Source organism: Hemicordylus capensis, chromosome 7, assembly GCF_027244095.1.
Source record: "Hemicordylus capensis ecotype Gifberg chromosome 7, rHemCap1.1.pri, whole genome shotgun sequence".
NCBI classification, from domain to species: Eukaryota; Metazoa; Chordata; class Lepidosauria; order Squamata; family Cordylidae; genus Hemicordylus; species Hemicordylus capensis.
The window spans coordinates 15,274,538-15,287,780 of NC_069663.1; the positions used below are offsets into that span (position 1 = coordinate 15,274,538).

The window sequence follows — 13,243 nt, forward strand, 5'->3', positions numbered from 1 at the left end:
TCTGCCACCCCGCCAAGTCTCGAGTGGGGAAGGCTGACTGAGGGGGTGGGAAAGCCGAGTGCACTAGCGCACAGATGCTCTGTGCGGGTTCAGCTTGTGTGTGTGTGTGTGTGTAATCTCCCCAGTGGCAAGAGAACACCTACATTAGTAACGGAATCAGAAGAGATGTCAAAAAATTCTGATTCTATTACTGACATATTTTGCACATTTTTGACACTATCTATGATATTTAAGGGTTTTGTAAAAATATGGCCAGATATTAGGAGATGTTCTCTTGCCAGTGGGTAAATGAAGTACCGGAGAACCCTGTTATCCATGGACCCAACATCCGTGGTTGGGTAATTGGCACCCAACCTCAGTATACATGGGAGGAAAACAGCAAAAAAGGGCTGAGACTCGCAAATCAGGGTGGTCAGGGTGGGTGGAAATGACCTCCGAGGTCATTTCTGCCCACCATTTTGAATATGGGAGCCATTTTCTGGCTTGTTTGTTTTTTAAATGAAAATTTCAGTGTTTGGGGTCCATTGCTGGACAGCTGGGGACAGGCAGAGCATGGTAGGGCACTCCCACCTCCCAATTTCTCCCACTTTCTGCTCTTTTTTGCATGTTTTTGCTGGCTAGGGAACCTAATTCCCAGATTCCCATTGCCCTAATGTCCCGTTACCCACATTTTCACTATCCATGCCCCATTTAACAGAAACCCTGCGGATAATGGGGTTATCCTGTATCCACTTGAAAATTTCCTTATGGTTACAGTGATTGAAAATGTGGTGACATGCCTGATTCCATTACTCTTGGAATTGTCCATTTAGCCCAGCTTGATAAGTACAAAGTGGACATGATAACCCACCATGTTGACACCATATTTAATGTAAGGTTTTTTTTACCATTTTGAAATCAGACTGTTCTGTCGGATCAGTCAGGGACCAGTTTTCAGAATGCATGAAAGCTGTGGAGATTCCTGGCTTACAAGGAGGGATATTCTGGTCTGGTTTCTCAAGAGATTCTCTAGCAATCTTGAGAGGGGTCGGCAACCTCTCTGTAGTGATGTGCCATGTCTTCGTTTATTCATGGTTTTGACTGCCAGTAATACATTTAAACATTCTAGAAGGGCTCGCTCTCTCGCAGTTACTGTTGTAAATAAATAATGTTTCCTAAATGCTTAACAAGCTTAATGTAGGAAAAGTCAGAACCAAGCTTAATGTAACGTAAATTAAAATGCAGATCTTACTATGAGCATTTTCACAATCCCCAGACTTCCTTCATAGCATTGTTTACTTCAGAATCACTGTCTCCCACATTTGCTTTAATTCCCTGATGACAGCACGGAGATGCCACATTTTTAGCAAAGCAAAGCAGGCACGCTGTATGTGCCCTGGGCTCACTCTCTGCCTCCGTTTGGGGCCACAGCCCCTCCCCTCCAGGCTGCTGTTGGGGCTTCCACCACAGGGGCGCGATTCCAGGAGGGGTGCCAGGCTGGCCTCCATCCTCCCCTTTTCTCTCATAATCTCTTGTCCTCTTGGCTCCCAGCCTGTCCTTGGTGAGCACCAGTGTTCCCTCTAACAGGGATTCCCAGATGTTGTTGACTTCAACTCCCAGAATCCCCAGCTGCAATGGCTTTTGCTTGGGGATTATGGGAGTTGAAGTCAACAACACCTGGGAATCCCTGTTAGAGGGAACACTAGTGGGTACCACTTGCACCCGCTCACATTGCTCTGCTCCCCAGCCGAATGGTGGTGGATTAGCCAGGCCCCACCCAGTCACCTTCCAGCTTCGATTGAGGGTATAACCTTCTTCAGGTATGACAGTCCAGCTGCCACCCAGCAGCAGGGCTGTCCTTAGGGCACGGCAAGCAGGGCGACCGCCCTGGGTCCCGCTCTTTAAACCCCCATTAGAATTAACTGGAAGGGCCCCCCGCACCCCACCAGGGCTGTTTAAGGACAGCCCTGCCCAGCAGATCAGTGGCGAGTGAACCTTGCCGCTTCACAGTGATTGGTGGCTGGTTTCCTCACTTGACGGCCAAAGCCATCCAGCCCAACTGAGTGTGGCAGGCATGATCTGTTCTGCCTGGCTGATGGGACCATGATAAGGGAAGTCTACAGGGCTGTGTTACCCTCCTTTTGCCCACTACCTATCAGCTGGGAGGTGAGTGAGCAGGGCTAGATTTGCTCATCCGTGGGAGGCAGCTGAGCAGCAGCTGGGCTGTAATATCTGAAGAGGGCTACATGCCCAATCCAAGCTGGGAGATGCTTAATGTGAGTGCTGCTCAAATCCATTTCATGTGCCGTAGGTTGCCAATCCCAGTCTAGAGAAATGAATCCTCATGAGAACCAGGCCTGCTGTGCTTCCACTGGCGAGGTGAATCAATTTCCAGAGTGCTGGTTGTGTTTGGGCTTATGAAGCTGGAGTCCAGGAATAAGTGATCCCCAGATATGAATAAGACAAATATTTATATACCGCTTTTCATAAATGTCCCCAGAGTGGCTTACAAAGATTAAAAAATTAATAAAATGGGTTCCTTTCCCCAAAGGGCTCACAGTCTAAAAAGGAAACATAAGATAGACACCAGCAACAGCCGTTGGTGGGATAGGGTACCAGTGGGGACTGGAGGGGACGGATAGGGCCAGTTGCTCTCCCTCTGCTAAATAAAGAGAATCACCACTTTAGAAATATGTCTCTGCTCAGTTAGCAAGGGGATCATGGCCTTATCAGTTGATCATGATGGCCTTGTGTTGGAATGACGAGAGCTGTGCAAGGCAGGGTGCTAGGGGCTTATCGACAGGAAGACATTTGAATCTGTTGAAGATAACACAAATCAATCCTCTCTGTGTATTTACTACTACTATGTACATACCGCTTTTCGGCAACAGTACATGGTGAACTGGATGTTCTTGTGTTTTAATGCTTCAGAACGTGCAACTCACAGTATCCTTGACATTTTCCAAAACGTTGAGTGATGCTGGGACATTGTGAGCTGCTATCTTGGTATGTCTTGGACAGGGATATCTGAGCCCCTGCTGACTGACTCCCTCCCCCCACCCACCAATGTATTGGTCTGATGGTTTCTAGTGTTCAGCTAGAACACCCAGAAAACCGAAATTAGCCACCATTTGCCTCCATTCCCTCTTTCTGCAGCCAGAAAGATCCTCCCATATGGGGGAAAGAAGGAGGTGTAACAGGCATCAGAGGGATTCCAGACGAGAGAGACCCCGTGCGGTCTTGTCTTGCCTGCAAACAATTTGGGGGGTGTTGTTAGCAGCCAAAAACTATGGGGTTTGCTTCTTGCCTTCACCTTCCAGGATCCCTGGCAGGCCTTTCCAGTCTGAAGGGAGTTCACCACCAACGGTCACCCTTTCCCTCTTCCCTGAGGTGTAAGCAGGGTTTTGGTTTGAGAAAGCAGGGCAACAGCCATCAGGGGGGAAAATGGAGGTGGAGTGTAAACCCCAGATCAAATTGTGTCAAGTTCAAGGGGGTCAAAACTGAGAACTGGCCTCTTTTGAACAGGGGGAGTTTGCATTTTGAGCTCCTCTCTCTCAAATACTCAACAGGCCCATTCTCATGATCGTTATTAGGATAGGACAGGGGATCCTAACCCGTGGTACTCCAGTTGTTGCTGACCTACAACTCGCATCACCCTCAGCCACAATAAATTGTGGCCGGGCTACTCGGGGGAGGCCGGGCGCCACAGCCCATACTTGCAGGTATATTTTTAATCCCCTCCCACCCCCTTTATACATATGAAAGCCCCCCCCCCCCCGTACTGGTAAAGGGGAATCCTCACCAGATCCCCCTTTACCAGTATAGCTTCGAGCTGGTCTGGCCGACTTGGTTCGAACTCGAATTGGGTCTGGTTTGACCGGCCAAAACCAAGCCCAGCTGGCAAATCCCTACCTACTCTCTTCCTAATGTTGGAGTGTTCACAAGCCAAAATCCACTGGGAACATAATGGACTGTTGCAGACATCAAAATGTAAACAAATAGGTTGTGTGATTCAATCTTAATTTTGAATAACTTCTGGGTTAGCATAATCAGAAAAAGTATGATCGCATTTCTTTGGTGAATCAATTTTTGTGCAAAATGTGGGAACTTGTTGTAGAGAAGCTCTCATATTTGATCAAGGAAACAAAGAGCCTTCCTGAACATGAAGATTTTCCCTTTTCACATTAGCCTTTTCTAGTTTACACATAAACTAATAAGGCCTTATTAGTTGTTTCTGTGTTTTGCCTTATTAGTTTTGTTTCTGTGTCTAGGAAGGATTTCGGTATTCATGCCTTAATACCCAAATTGTATTGCTGTATTAATTTCTCATTTTTAATCTGTAGAAGTAAAAATGCATCATAGCAACACTTATCCTAAATTAGTAACACAGTTATATGGTACTGAAAAAAAATAAGATTAAGCATATTTCAGATGTGTTGAAAAATGTTGTAATGGGTTATTAAAATTTTTGTTCTGTTTTTGTTACTACTTTAATGTGCAATTGTTGTACATTATTTTAGGCATGGGAATTAATAATAAAAAAATAATTGTCTATAAAAGTGAAACAATTTCACAACCATTCCACATCACAGATAATAGTTTAGCTGGTCTACAAACAAACAAGCACCAATACTCTCAACTTTGGGTTGGAGCTTGCAAAATACATGGCCTGAAGGCTTTTGTTACAAATCAGTAGCACTGACCTCAGCTAGGTCAGTTGATTTATTTATTTGCAGTATTTCTAAACTGCTTTTTGGTGCTCCTCAGAGCAGTGGACCACACAAACAATTTAAACATCATAACATCAAGGAGCAAAAGGTGATTGCTTATATCTTAAGAGTCCCTAGTGTGGAGAGCAGGGACAGTTGCTGATACAAAGGAGAGGGTGGGGACAGAGAGGTGGGTTCTCCCCAGCTGTCCAGGGAGCTGTGGTGCCTCCAAACAAGAATAGGTGCCCTAGTGGGCAGGCCAGCCCTGGCCCACTGCTGATTGCTGAGACTACCTCTGTTCTCCTTTGAGGCTGTTCTCACGAGCAGCCAAGATTGGGCGAAGGCAGCCAAGCCTTCTCTTGGCTACTAGTGAGAAGCAACGGGAGGCAAGCGGCGGCTGGTGCCACGGCGGCAAACCCGCCTGCAGAGCCCGCAGCTTAAACAGGGTTAAGGGGGCGAGTGCTCCATTAGCCCCGTTTTTTCTGTCATCCGCCAGATCTGTCTGCTTGCAAACTGTGGGGCTCCCAACCAGCACCAGGGGATACCCACAATTCACCGCGCACTCGTGCAGTACATTATGGCAGTTTCGGGGTGGGGGCGGAACGACGTGTTCCAGTCAACCCTCCATGCTGCCGGAGGGAGTGGAGGATCATCTGGGTCTGTGATCCGCACACCCAGTGCCCTCCATGGATCGTCTGCGGGGAAGGTAAAACCTTCCTCCCCACCCGCCTGCCAAGAATGTGAGAAAGGTCTCTTTGTGTAGCAGTGGTGGAATGATATATTTGGGGCCTATCCAGGTAGTAGAAAGGAACCCATGGAGGGCAGTTTGCCAAGGGCCCTTTGAAACCTGGAGAGACCCTGTTTTGTCTGCTAACTGGGCGTAGGTGAGCATCATAGTCATGTTTCTGTGCTGGTTAGAAGAGCTGCTACAATTTTCAGCACTGATTGTAAACCCCACACGTATTCATGGCAATTTTGCAAAAATGCCTCTTGTGAGTGAGAGGGAAGTGATGTTTCATTAGAAATTAACTTTTCTATTCAAGAAAGGTCACTGTCAGTATAATTTTCCGTGCGGGCTTGGATTTTCACTTCCAGCTGATCTACACCAATGAGAACAATAGTGGATAAATCCACAGGAGAAAATGAATGCAAGGAAATAGAAACAGGATGAAAGAAAAATACTACTACTAAATAAGCATAATTTTCTGCAATATGAGAACATTTTAGTAGATCTACACACTGGCTTTTTAAGATCCCAGGTCCCATAGTCAGAAATATTATATTGAGGGAACCTAAGGATATGTGGGGTGGAGCAGTTCGTAATATCCAGAATCTACAGAATGGAATGGAGCTATAGCTAAGTGGTGGAGCACATCGTTTACATGCAGATCCAGGTTCAATTCGTGATAGCATCTTCAGGTGGACCTTGGAAAGACAGTCTGAAAGTTTAGAGAGCCACTACCAGACAGTACAGACAATGCTGTATTGTCCCAAGACATTCCTCCTCTGCTCCTGATTGGCTGGCTACATGCTGAAGCCCTGCGTCAATTTAATAAAATTTAATTTTATATAAAGATAAGAGCCTCATGCTTGTCAATTATCCTAGTGCTGTTGCATTCATTGACCAGAATATAGTTCTTGGCAAGCAACTGCTGTGCATGCTTCTCTGTTTACCACCACAAGTAAAAGGGCTAGAGGCTTATATTTTTAAATGAAAGCAGAAAAATGGGAGGCAGGAACTGGAACACCCCACCCCTGCCACTCCCTGAGTGGCAACAGCCGTGAGGAGATGGAATCTTGCCTGTTTCTTCAGGGCTGGATTTGGAGGCAGCCATTTTGTCCTTGTCTTCTTTGGTAGGACTTTGCTTCTCCTTGTAAAGGGAAGCCATTTTCAGCACTTGAATCCTAACAGTGTTGTTTGTTTTTAACATTCATAGGCTGTGTTTCTTCCTTAGACCCAACACTCAAAGCAGAGAGAATAAACTTTGAAGTATTGTGCTGTAAAAACATGCATTGCTAAAAACAGCATAAGAAAGCAGGGAAAGACCAGCACCGTGAAAAGTGCTCAACAAACATAAAGTCCCCAGCTTAGCCTTGTAACCACTCGTGCAGCCAGATAAACATACCAGTTTGAGAAGGAGAAGAGCTGCTCTTGTGGTAGCAAACATGAATTGTCCCCTTTGCTAAGCAGGGACCACCCTGGTTTGCATTTGAATGGGAGACTACATGTTTGAGCACTGTAAAATATTCTCCTTAGAGGATGGGGCCACTCTGGTAAGAGCAGAGGGTTCCAAGTTCCCTCCCTGGCAGCATCTCCAAGATAGGGCCAAGAGAGACTCCTGCCTGCAATCTTGGAGAAGCCGCTGCCAGTCTGTGTAGACAGTTCGGATCAATGGTCTGACTTATTCCAATAATAGCCTCATTCAGACCACCACTGGCAGAACATAAAACTCTGAAGGTGAGTAGGAAGTCCCACCCTTGAGCTGTCATTCACCCCCTCCCCACCACCATTCATAGTTATAGCCAGGGGCGCACTTAGGTAATTTGGGCACCCGGACTGCTCAGCTGCGAGGCCCCCCTCCTGTATGTGAAGCCCCCCTGCACAAGGCTCCCTCAAGGATGTGTCTGGTGTGGTGGCAAAAGGAGGAGGGATGTTTACGTGGTCACCCGTGCTCTACTCACTGACTTTTATTACCTTATCACCCACCAACTCCATGATTGCGAGTGTTTTCGGGGGGAAAGGTAAATAACATGAAATTGGTTAACACAATGTGGAAAAGTACTGAAAGTAGTGCCATTGAAGTTACATGGACAAAATAGGAATTGCCTAACCTGTCCTTTTAATTTCAATGATGCTACTCTGAGTACCTTTCTTCATCATGTCAGTCATTATAAGGGTTATATTTGCTAACTGAGCCAAGAGGCACCTTTTTAAAGTTATGATTTTATAAAGTTATGAAAGTTATTATTTCTCTGTGTACACCGCTTTGGAAACTTGTGTTGAAAAGTGGTATATAAATATTTTGTTGTTGTATGAGTCTCTTTATTTAGCAGGGGGAGAGCAACTGGCCCTATCCATCCCCAGCAGTCCAGTACCCCTCCAGTGGCTGTTACTGGTGTATATCTTATGTTTCTTTTTTAGATTGTGAATTCTTTGGGGACAGAGAGCCATTTTATTTGTTTGTGTGTCTTTCTTTCTTTCTTTCTTTCTTTCTTTCTTTCTTTCTTTCTTTCTTTCTTTCTTTCTTTCTTTCTAAACCGCTTTGGGTTTAAAACTTTGGGTTTAAAACTTCTTTCTAAACTGCTTTTCTTGAAAACTTGTATATAAATATTTGTCATATTCATAGTGGAAGGGGTTGTGGCCATCTTCCTCTAGAGGAGGCTAGAGGAAATGATCCTGGTTCACAGCCTTTTCCCCCTGTTGAGCTTCAGCGCCATCTTGGAAAGTGTGCATGGAGTGCTGGGAAGTGCAGTCTTTCCCAGTGCTTTCCTTATAGATCTCTATGGGGAAAGTACTGGAAAAGACTACATTTCCCAGAGTTCTGTAAGCACCAACCAAGATGGCACTGGGGCTCAATAGGGTTGTTTCCCTTAAAAAGGAACCCCACTAATCCTAGGCAAAGTGCAGCACTGGGAACTGTTACCTTTGCATGGCGCCAAGGTTGCTGTGTGGAATATTCATATTAAGCTTTGCACAAGCCTAATAAACATTTAGTCAGAAGCTGCACTTCAGGTTGATAGGAGCCACCACTGGTCCCTGGGCCTTACAGTGAAGAACACCAAAAATGGGACACACTCACAAATATGTATACTGTCTTGGGTTCCTTGGGCAGAAAACTTAATCAATAAATCTTTAAGGGGTAACATTAATTGGGGAGGAGAGCAGATCTTGTGGTAGCAGGTATGAATTTTCCCTCTTGCTAAGCAGGTCCTGCCTTGGTTTGCATTTAGATGGGTGACTAGATGTGAGCACTGTTTGTTGTAAGATACTCCCCTTAGGGGATTGGGCTGTAGCTCAGTGGCAGAGCATCTGTTTTCTTGCAGAAGGACCCAGGTTCACTCTCTGGTATCTCCTGATTGGAAGAGACTCCTTTCTGGAACCTTGGAAATGTCAGTCAATGTAGGCAATACTAAGCTAGATGGTCTAATGGTCTGACTGTCTAAGGCAACTTCCTAAGTTCCTATGTTGGGGATCGGGCCATAGCTTAGTGGGAGAGCTTCTGCTTGCATGCAGAAGGTCACAAGTTCACTCCCTGGCAGCATCTCCGGGTATGGCTAGAAGAGACTCCTTCCTGAAACCTTGGAGAGCCACTGCCAGTCAGGGTTGACACTGCTGAGCTAGATGAATCCGTGGTCTGACTTGGTATAAAGCAACTTCCTATTTAACGTACGGAATCAACTCAGTTTGTGAACACAATGGTGGGAAGCTCAGTTAGTTCTGAACCTTTTTATAGTGTAGAAGTGATTTGCACGCATTGAACAACTGGGCAGCAACAACTTGACGATAGTATAATGTGCATCTTTGGCAACATAAAAATTGCTTTTGTGAAATATGCTACTAATCACTTTGTGGTTGCAGAAGCCTACTTGTAGGGGGTACCATCAAAGGGAGTTGTTAGGTAACGTGTGCCTGCTTTCCTTCCTTGCAACTTTGCACTAGGAAACCTGTCAACATGACAAAAGCTACCATCAACTACCGCAACGAGAAGACGCACATGATGAATGCCATTGACCGGAGCTTCACAGACCAGAGTACCCTCCAGGAAGATGAGAGGCTGGGCTTGTCCTTCATGGAGACACACAACTACAGCAACAGAGGTAGGTCTAAGCAAGCACGTACGGTGAGTGCATTGGTTTTTAATCCTATCCTCTCTTTTCAGCATAGGGCAATAGAATTTTATGCTTAATCACAAAATGCATTTCGCTTCTATTTCAGCCCATTTCACCATTATTGCAAGTCATAAATGCAGCAGGAGTGACCTCTTATTAATGTGCTTTTGCATCCTTCTTGTGTAGCAGAGAGTTTGGTGTAAAAAGAGTAGGGCTCACAAGACAGCTTCCTATGTTCATGTCTACTATTACTAACATTTATATATTGCTTTTCCTCAAAAATTTCCAAAAGAGTTTGACATAGAAAAGTCAATGATAAATAAATGAGATGGTTTCCTGTCCCCAAAGGACTCAGAATCTAAAAAAGAAACACAAGGTAGATGCCAGCAACAACCACTGGAAAGATACTTAGCCAGGGTTGGATAGGGTCTGACTCTAAGCTGAAAATTAGGGATGTGCCTAATTTCAAATCAATTAAACTTCAACCTGGGCGATTTGAGTGATTCAAATTGAAATTGAATCACCCCTTAAAAGGGCAATTTAATTCAAATTTGATTCAACAGCAGTTTGACACCCTTTTTAAACCATTCAGGCCCCCTGACTGGTTGAATCAGTTCAAATTAGAATTGAATTTTTGGACTAGATTCAAATTTGATTAAAATTAAAAATGAATTTTCAGAATTTGATTCAAATTCAAAATTAATTGAAAATTTCATTTCATGCACATCTCTACTGAAAATGATACTTTGGGGCAAAAAGGCCGCATGTAAGCATGTTCACATAACTCCATGTCCTGATCATAGGGTTTGTTGCTTTCAAGCTAGGGAAATCTGCATTTTGAGCCCCGCTCCCCACTCATGAATCACCCCTTAAAAGGGCAAATTGGCATCATTATAAGTAATTTTTAACCTATCAGACCATCTGTATTTGTTATTGGCTCTTCCACAGTGATACCCAATCCTCTTAGGCTTCCTCACCACAACATTCCTGGGTCTGGACCTGCACCAAGGAGTGACTACTGTAGTCTGGATGTTAAATGATCAGAAAAACATATCTAGATCTAAAACTGGAATAAATAGGAGACATAGGAAGCCTCCTTATACCAAGTCAAACCATTTGGTCTTTCCAGCTCAGTGTTGTCTACATCAGGGTTTCTTAACCTTGGGCCCCCAGATGTTGTTGAACTACAACTTCCAGAATCCTCAGCTGCAATGACTTTTGCTTGGGGATTCTGGGAGTTGTAGTCCAACAATATCTGAGGGCCCAAGGTTAAGAAACTGTGGTCTACATTGACTGGCAGTGTCTCTCCAAAGTTTCAGGCAGGAGTTTTTCACAATGGTTTTATTATAAACCACCCAGAGACATAGGTTTTAGGCAGTATACAAATATGTTAAATAAATAAACCCTACCTTGAGATGCCAAAGTTTGAACCTAGAGCCTTCTGAGGTGGAGAGCCAGTCTTGCAGTAGCGAGGATGCATTGTGCCCTTTGCTAAGCAGAGCCCATCCTGGTTTGCATTTGGATGGGTGATTACATATGAGCACTGTGCAGTGTCTGATATTCCACTCAGGGATGGGGCCATAGCTCAGCAGCAGAGCATCTGCTTGCATGAGGAAGGTCCAGTTTTACTCCCCGGTCCAGTTTTACTTGCTGGCATTTCCAGTACCAGAATTTCCAGTACCAGAGTTCCAGGTAGAGCTGGGAGAGACTCCTGCCTGAAACCCTGAAGAAGCTGCCTTCAGTCAGTATAGACATTACTAAGCTAGATGGACCAATGGTATAAGGCAGCTTCCTAATTAAGAAGGATACTCAAGGCAAGAGGTGTGGTGGGCAGAAAAGAATCAATCGGTCTTAATTATTATGGCCCAAGCTAAATGAGCCAATGGTCTGCCTCAGTATAAGGCAGCTTCCTGTGTTCCTATGTGTCTAGATAAGCCTCAGCCAAAGATCTAATTAACTGTTACACTTCTCCATCCTTCCCCAAACTGAGAGCATCCCAGCGAGTTTCAGGTTGTGGGACAGTCCATCACCCTTGAGCACTTCATGGTCTCATGCTCCAGACGTTGCTGCAGGGTGCATTGTTCTGAGCACAGCGTGCCCACTGAATTGTGATTCACATTCACAATTAAGTGCCCCAAGCCAAGCTGCAAATAACAGCTGGCATTCTGGGCAAACTCTTCTAGCATCTGCCTTGGGCCAATGGAGCATCATACACAGGGGGGTGCAGACATGTGTATGGCAAGGGTTCATTTAGTTTGCCTCATGCTTGTAAGTAGTCTGTTTGATAGAACAGCATCTCCCTAAATGTGGCTGGAGATTACATAAGAAGCTCTTTTATACCAAGCCAGACCATTGGTCCATCTAGCTCAGTACAGGAGGACCTTGGTATTCGTGGGGGTTGATGGAAATCTGGGGGTTAGGTTCTGAAGGGGCAAAAAACAGGTTAAAACACACAGAAAGCCAAGTAAAGTGCCCTACCATGCTCCATGGGTCCCCAGTGCTCCAGCAATGCCCCACAAGAGACTAAATTCCACCTCTTGGGGGCAAAAAAAAGTAGGATCCCCCCCTTTTAAAAAGAGCCACAAAATGGTGGCCAGAAATGACCTCCAAGGCCATTTCTGGCCACCCCCAAGCCACAGAAACATGAATTTAACCGTCCCCCGCCCAGTTTTCCCCGCATATACTGAGGCTGGGTGTCAATTACACGACTGCTGATACACGAAACTGCAGATGTTGAATCCGCAAGTAACGAGGTCCTCTTGTATTGCTTACATCAGGGCTGCACAACTTTGGCTGTCCAGCTGTTTTTGAACTCTCATCATCCCCAGTTGCAGTGGCCAATCATGAGGAATAAGGGGAGTTGACCCCTGCTAACTGGGCAAAGAAGCACCTTTTAAATGTGGTGATTCTCTTTATTTATCAGGGGGAGAGTAACTGGCCTTATCCACCCCCAGCACAGTACCTCCAGTGACTGTTGCTGGTGTCTATCTTATGTTTCTTTTTAGAGTGTGAGCCCTTTAGGGACAGGGAGCCATCTTATTTATTATTTCTCTATGTAAACTGCTTTGGAAACTTTTGTCGAAAAGCGGTATATAAGTAGTAGTAGTAGTTGTTGTTGGAGTCCAATGTCGTCTTGAGGGCTGAAGTTGCGCAGCCCACTGGCGATGGTTTATGCCAGCAACTGCAGCTGGGTTCTTCTACATGCAAAACAAACACTCTTCTTCTGGGCTACAATCCTTTGCACAATGGTACAGAAAGCAAAGGCAAACATACATACACTTCCACACAAAGGGAATTATAGGTAGACTTGTTGTTAGGTTGGAACTGCAATGTTTAGATCTAATGATTGGCAGAGCTCCCTCAGTATGATTTGGAAATTATCTCCAATTCTGAGCGTTTGCAGAGAACGCTCAGAAAAGCACTGTTTTGTTTGTTTCCCCATGAGTTTGAAATTGACTTTGATCCCTATGGGAGAAGACCTGGTTTTGTGGTAGTGAGCATGAATTGTCCCCTTTGCTAAGCAGAGTTTGACTTGGTTTGCATCTGGATGGGAGACTACATGTGAACACTGTAGTGTGATTCCCCTCAGGGAATCCCCTCAGTGGAAGAGCATCTGCTTTGCATGCAGAAGGCCTGAGGTTTGGTCCCTAGCATCTCCAGGTAGGGCTGAGAGAGACTCCTGCCTGAAACCTTGGAGAGCCACTACCAGTCAGTGTAGACAGTAC

The 13,243-nt window shown here is 45.2% G+C and overlaps 1 protein-coding gene and 1 long non-coding RNA gene across 13 annotated transcripts in view; one reads left to right on the forward strand and one right to left on the reverse strand.

Moving 5' to 3' along the window:
- PTPRU (protein tyrosine phosphatase receptor type U) overlaps positions 1 to 13,243 on the forward strand; it is a 462,898-nt gene that overhangs the window by 348,892 nt on the left and 100,763 nt on the right. For all 12 annotated transcript variants that reach the window (XM_053267787.1, XM_053267777.1, XM_053267779.1 and 9 more), the window contains one exon: positions 9,349 to 9,506. In XM_053267787.1, the coding sequence (XP_053123762.1) occupies positions 9,349 to 9,506 (158 nt within the window). The remainder of the gene's footprint in view (positions 1 to 9,348; positions 9,507 to 13,243) is intronic.
- LOC128332947 (uncharacterized) overlaps positions 1 to 13,243 on the reverse strand; it is a 44,538-nt gene that overhangs the window by 4,248 nt on the left and 27,047 nt on the right. The window lies entirely within an intron of this gene.